Genomic DNA, 6,856 nt, shown 5'->3' with positions numbered 1-6,856 from the left:
CTGTAGACCAGGCTGGTCTCGAACTCACAGAGATCCGCCTGCCTCTGCCTCCCGAGTGCTGGGATTAAAGGCGTGCGCCACCACCGCCCGGCAGCTGGGTTACTTTCTAACTTAAATGCTGACCAAAGTATTTGACCTAACAGAAGTGTGTCAAGCCTGTGCTCACTTGGACAGCACATGCACTAAACTATGAAGATGCAGAGAAGAGAAACATGGCCCCTGAACAAGGATGACACACAAAATCATGAAGTGCTCAGTATTTAAAGAAAAGAAAATGTGTATGTCCTTAAAATTTGTACCTTCTTTAAAGCAATTTTCAAATGTAATCCCCACAATAGGTCTGTCAGCTTTAAATGTATACAACCATATTCCGAACTTCTAAGACCTCAAGTGACACATGGTCACGGATTTCTTAGAGGTGTCCCTATTTTCAGTTCTCTCCTACTATCAACTTCATACTGACTCGTGTTACACCTACACCAACCCTGATCTAACTCAGGTGTCACACAAAAGCAACGGTACGTACTTTCAATCGCCAAGTAAATTTTCCGCTCTCCTTCCTTGGGCTCTTTGCCAGGAGGGAAGTAGGTGCCTCTGATGGTGATGGCGGCTTCCGAGTACTCGCTGATTCTCTGCAGGGCTTCCTTAGAGGTGACTTTCCACCTCGCAGTCTAAAAAGAAGGTTTGGAGACTCAAATCACAACACAGAAGTCTGAGTTTAGGGCAGGTGAGATAGATGCTCAGTGAATATGAGTCCCACTACCCAGGCTAACGACCTGAGTTCAAGCCCTGAACCTGCCGGTGGAAGGAGAAAACCAACTCCTGCAAACTGTCCTCTGACTGACACGCCCATCCTGATCCCTGTGCTCCTCCAACTCCCAATACATAATATCACACAATTAATCTAAAATTCTGGGCTGAAAAAGAATAGATTCACTAGGCAGTGGCGGTGCATGCCTTTAACCCCAGCACCGGGAAGCAGAGGCAGGAGGAACTCTGTGAGTTTGAGGCCAGCCTGGGCTACAGAGTTCCAAGATAGCTAGGACTACACAGAGAAACCATGTCTCAAAACAAAAACAAAAAGGAAGGAAGGAAAAAAAAGAAAGAAAGAGAACAGATCACAGATTCACTATTACTCTCCCCTATATTGGTAAAAGTCAGGCATTTAATGTTCACTTAGAAACAATCCTGTCTCAGGGGCTGGAGGTCCAGATCAGCACTGAAGTACTGTCTGTGTGTACAAAGTCCTAGGTTCTCCTCTAGGGCAGGAAAAAATAAGAGACAGGACTAGAGGTGTGCACTTGTCAACCCAGCACCTGTGAGGTCAGGCCCTACCTCAAAAAATAAATAAATAAATAAATAAATAAATAAATAAATAAATAAATAAATAAATAAAAAAAGAAAAGAAAGAAATGAACTAAGAACAACAGAGCCAATAGTTCATGTGTTTTAAGGAAAGGGTTCTGAAAGAAGCATTTCTACTTCACAATATAAAAACCTTTATATTTGTTACTTGCCTGTGGGAAGTCATTAATTTCTAACTCTTCCTCGTATCTCTTGAAAGATTCGCTCTGCCCACCCTCCTGCCTCTCCTCTTCCTGTTTCTCCAAAGGCACGTAATTGAGCTTGGCATTGATCTTTTCAGCAAGCTGTTCTGCAATGGTTTTTGCTGACACCGTGGGAGCCAGAATGGTGCCCCCTCTGAGAATGGCATTGGTGGCTTGCTGCATTACATCCTGCGATTTAAGAAGACCTCCAGTTAAACCTCAGCTGCAAAAGAGAGAGGGCCAAGGACCTCACCATAAATGATTCTCCCCAAAGCCACTAATTCCACTTAATAAACAAAAAGTATCTTTCTAAAGCAATCCCTCACACAGTGTGAGTGCCTAACTGATACTGTCACTTTCCGGAGCATTAGCTAAGGCGCAGCACGCAGAACATAACACGGCTTTTCTAAAATCGCATACCTTGTGACTAGTGCCATTTCTACTTCATTACAATGCCTGTGTGGCCATCATCACTGAGCCTTCCCCTACCCACAATGAACCAACCAAAAACGCAATAACTTATCATTCTTTGGGCATGCTATAAAAATTCTGTTTTTCTGGGTGGTGTTGGTGCACACCTTTAATCCCAGCACTTGGGAGGCATAGGCAGGTGGATCTCTGTGAGTTCAAAGCCAACCTATCTACAGAGCAAGTACCAGGACACACTCCAAAGCTACAGAGAAACCCTGTCTCGAAAAACCAAAGCCAAAAAAAAAAATCAAAACCTAATGTTTTACTTGGTAGTAAGCAGTGCCCAGCACGATGGCTCACTCTTATAATCTCAGGAGCAGGAAAGGAGAAACTGTCAGCTCTGGGTTGGCTGAGAATACAGACCCAGTGTCTAAAAAACACAACCTCAGCTAGGCATGGTGCCGCACACCTTTAGTCCTAGCACTCAGTAGGGTAGGCAGAGACAAGGGGATCTTTGTGAATTGGAGGCCAGCCTGATCTACATAGTGGGTTTCTGGACAGCTAAGGTTACACAGAGAAACCGTGTCTCAAAAAAACAAAAAACAAAAAATCACTTAACATCAGGTCACCAAAGAAAAACAGTTTCCGATTATGGAGCATTCGGGATCAGGATGTGCATCTACTCTCTATGAGCTGTCCTTATGGGGTTCTACAAGAGGCACACAGAGATGCTCCTGGAGGGGACCCACACTAAAGTGGGGTCTGAAGCATGTGGGGCACACTGGTCATCCTGGCACATGGGAAGCAGAGATAGAGAGACCAGGAGAGGGTTATCCTTGGCTACACAGAGGGCTCAAGGCCAGCCTAAGCTACAAAAAACCCTGCTTCTTTAAAAACAAAAGACACTTTCCACTTTGAACCATCACTCTAAAGATTCTTCTGTCACAGCAACAGGAAGAATGACTAAGACTCGGAACAAATTACTTAATACCTGAGACTCGATGCCTAGGTTCTTCTGAGCATTGATTCTAAGAGCCAGCCTCTTGGCAATCTCTAGCTTCTCAGCGTTGCCTGCGGTTGGGGCAGGCACACTAGATGTGCCAGGTGCAGCCATGTCTTTTACTCTCTTCTTTGAATTAAACATGCTCTCAATCTGTTCATCAATCTAAAACAAGAGAAAACGAAGAATTAGTAAATACTGGGTTAGAAATATTAATTTAGTTGCACCTACACAAAAAGAAATGTTTCCACAAAAGGTTAGAATTAGTTAAATTTACATAAATTCAAATACATGAATCAACAGAAAAACAAACCAACTAACTCTTCACTAACTTTTCTTTCAAAAATTTATTGTCTGTGATAGAAAAATTAAAAAAAAAGACAAAATCAAAAACAAAGAAATCTGCTATACTATAAGACTGCCGTAATCAGACTTCTGATAGGCAAAAAAAGAAAAGAAAAAGAAATCCATCCTCATCTTGTCAATGAAGAAACACAGGTTCTCAAGTCAGAGCAGCAGAAATGATGCACTGAACTGTTCCAGGGCTCAGGCACTGAGCCCAAATTGTTCTATAATGATAGAAGGTGGAAGGGCTGTCACTCAAAGCCCGCGAGTCTCAGGAGGAATGATGCAGTGCACTCCTAAGCAGGACTCCCACCCCTAACTCCTGAAACGAGGATTTTTCTTTTTCTTTTGAGACAGGCTGTCATGTAGCTCAGTCATATAAACCCACTGAATAGCTGAGGATCACCCTCAATGCTTTTTTTTAAATTTATTCATTTTATTTGATGTGTGTTTTGCCTGCTTGCATATATATGTACCATGTATATGCTTGGTGTCTGAGGAGGCCAGAAGGGGACTTTGGTTCCCCTGAACTGCAGTTAGAGAGGGTGGTGAGCCACCATGCAGGCACTGGAGGAACTGAACCTGGGTCTTCCAGGAGAGCAACAAGTGCTCTCAACTACGGAGTCCTATCTTTAGCCTGACCGTGAACTCCTGAACCTTCTCCTCTCCCTCTTCCAAGGGCTAGGACTGCAGGTTTGCAGCTCCACACTCAGTTCTTGCACTGCTGGAGATCATACCAGGCTCCCAATTGCCAGAAAGCACTCTAATAACTGAGTCCTTCTTTTAAATGAAGAAAAATGGGTCAGCAGAGAGGCATATACTTCTAATCCCAGCACTCTATAGAGACTGGGATAGAAGGATCAACAGTCGGAGGCCAGAGCAGGCTGCATAACAACAACCTGTCAAACAAACAAACAAGAAAGAGAAGGGACAAGGAAGGAAAAGAAGGCTTCCCTATGACGCAAGAGCAACAATGAAGCTTTCAACTCTCCAAGCCAGGAACCCTAGTGTAGTTATCTATACTGCCATTAAAAAAGGAAAATTATTAACTGCATGTGTGCCTCAATGGACAACACATGGAGTCAGCTCCCTCCTCCCATCTTTACATGGGTTCTGGGGATAGAACTCAAGTACCCAGGCTTATATGGCAAGGGCCTTACCTGAGCCATCTCACCAGCTCCCTTGTCTTGTTTTAAATGTCTTTGAACAGGGCTTGGTGACACACATCAAAATCCTGTCTCAAAAACAGCTGGTGAGAAGGCTCAGGGGTCAAGGCACTTGCCATGTAGGCCTGCTGACCTGAGTGATGCTCCAGGATCTACAAGGGAAGAGAGAACGGGGTCACCTATGCTGTCCTCAGGCCCCAACACACATGCCATAAACACACACACACACACACACACACACACACACAAAATTAACTATTAGAATAGAACTGAAAAAAAGACAAAACAAAAAAGGACACTTCTACCCAGAATGACTTGTGGAATCACGATGAAAACCACATAATTTCCTTCAAAAGATCAGAGGTAGTGGGTCTTTTATCTTCTCAGACTCAAATGTAGGGGAAGCTTGTTGGACTTAAATTTAATTAATTTAGAAACCATTTCTAATGAAATGGTCTCAATTTAGTTTCTTTTTATAAAACATACATTTTTTTTCCCTTATGGAGTTAGAGCCAAATAGTTTTTATGGTGAGGGTGTTTGCAGCTGTGCATTTAACTGAGTGATGTTGTTTTAAATTAAACAGCACACATGAGATTTTAAAAATCTCAGTAAAGAAGCTGGGCGGTGATGGCACAGTCTTTAACCCCAACACTCAGGAGGCAGAGGCAGGCAGATCTCTCAGTTCGAGGCCAGCCTGGTCTACACAGTAAGTTCTAGGCCTATCGGGGCTACACAAAAACACCTTGCCTCAAAACAAACAAACAAAAGAAAATCACATTTGTGTATTTTGTGTGCATGTGTCATGTGTATAACATGGTTTTTTAAATTAAATTATTTAAATTACATTCCTCTTGAAAGTAGGGTAGATCTAATGACTTGATCAACATCATTTTTTGTTTTTGACTTTGTCTTTTTCAGACAGGGTCTCACTATGTAGCCCTGGCTAGCCTGCAACTTACTATGTATACCACAGCACCACAAAATTCAAAGGGATCCTTCTGACGCCCGAGTGTAAGTATGCTACCATGCTCAGCTCTAACCTGCTAACTTGAGTTTACTCAATACAAGGTAAACATATAACCGAGCAGCAACTTTACTTTATTATAAGCTAGTGTGGTGCACCAGAAAGAAACGGCCAGCAGCTGACAGGAAACGTGCCCTGTCTGTGTCCAGTCCTGAACCAATACTCTCACTGGTTTTAGTGTTCTCAACAGCCTGGTCAGGCTAAACCTACTTACAAGACGATGTCTCAACAGAGGTCATCTGTGGTTATATGAAAAGTCTGCTGTGCTGCCCAGGCTGACCTTGTACTCTGGGGTCACTGCTCCTGCCACAGTCCTCTGAGCAGCTGGTAAAGTCACAGATTACCACACCTAGCTTGGAATAATTTACTATGATGTGTAAAAAAATGTCCTCCTACAAACAAGCATGCTGGAAACTTCAAGAGGCTCCCTTGCTTACTTCTCAACGTTCACAAACTACTCCACGGCACACACGCAGAGACCTCAATACTTACATCAACTGCAGCATCCTCATCATCTGAATCTTGCAGGCCAAGAGCAGCTTTCTGTAACTTCTTCCTCTCATTGGCTAACGCCTGTTCTGTTTCATCAAACTTGAATCCCTTGCCAGAGAAACCACTACTCTTTTTAATTATTTTTCCTTCCTTTTAAAGAAAAGTTAACAAAGATAATTTTTAGAGTAAAAACTATTAAATATTTTCAAATTAGAATATAGCAACTTAACAAAAAATAAGCAAAAGAGAAGATTCTAGTTTCATTATTTTCCCTTCTAAAAATGTAAGTGGCTGGATGTGCACCCTTAATATGAGCACTCGTGAGGCTCATATACATCTGAGAGTTTGAGGCCGGCTTGGTCTATATACCAAGTACCAGGACAGCCAGAGCTACATAGAAATACCCGGGGCGGGAGGGGGAGCAAAAACAGCAAAAAAAAAAAAAAAAAAAAAAAGCTAAGCTATAAGTGAACACAATTAGTTACCAGTCACGTCAATGACTCATATAAGGAAGTTTAAGACTCACTGCTTTCTGCTGATCTTTGAAGTCACTCCAGAGCTTTTCCAGGTCAGGAGGCACTGCTGTCCCTGACAATTCAAGAGCTTTAATTATGTCACCAGCATAGCGAGCTTGATCTTCTGTGATGAAAGTGTAGGCATAGCCCTAATGAAAATGAGGAAATAGAATTAAACAAGATGATTTAAAAACACAAAAACCCAGCACCTTAGTTGTAAAGTAACAAACCTACTGACAAGAAGATGAGGATGGTGCACGCCTTTAATCCCAGCACTCGGGAGGCAGAGGCAGGCGGATCTCTGTGAGTTCGAAGCCAGCCTGGTCTACAAAGGGAGTTCCAGGACAGGCTCCAA

The 6,856-nt window shown here is 42.8% G+C and overlaps 1 protein-coding gene and 1 non-coding gene across 2 annotated transcripts in view; one reads left to right on the top strand and one right to left on the bottom strand.

Annotated features, from left to right (window-relative positions):
- Positions 1 to 6,856, bottom strand: part of Ddx46 (DEAD-box helicase 46) — a 48,813-nt gene that overhangs the window by 4,988 nt on the left and 36,969 nt on the right. The window contains exons 16-20 of the mRNA XM_026782932.1: positions 6,513 to 6,650; positions 5,987 to 6,136; positions 2,950 to 3,123; positions 1,518 to 1,736; positions 527 to 671 (exon numbers count right to left, since the gene is read on the bottom strand). Of these exons, the coding sequence (XP_026638733.1) occupies positions 527 to 671; positions 1,518 to 1,736; positions 2,950 to 3,123; positions 5,987 to 6,136; positions 6,513 to 6,650 (826 nt within the window). The remainder of the gene's footprint in view (positions 1 to 526; positions 672 to 1,517; positions 1,737 to 2,949; positions 3,124 to 5,986; positions 6,137 to 6,512; positions 6,651 to 6,856) is intronic.
- LOC113456910 lies at positions 159 to 264 on the top strand. Its single transcript, XR_003377636.1, has one exon. It is a non-coding gene; the product is annotated as a U6 spliceosomal RNA (small nuclear RNA).

Source organism: Microtus ochrogaster, chromosome 16, assembly GCF_000317375.1.
Source record: "Microtus ochrogaster isolate Prairie Vole_2 chromosome 16, MicOch1.0, whole genome shotgun sequence".
NCBI classification, from domain to species: domain Eukaryota; kingdom Metazoa; phylum Chordata; class Mammalia; order Rodentia; family Cricetidae; genus Microtus; species Microtus ochrogaster.
Note: the sequence above shows the minus strand (reverse complement) of the source record. Positions and strands in the feature narration are given on the sequence as shown.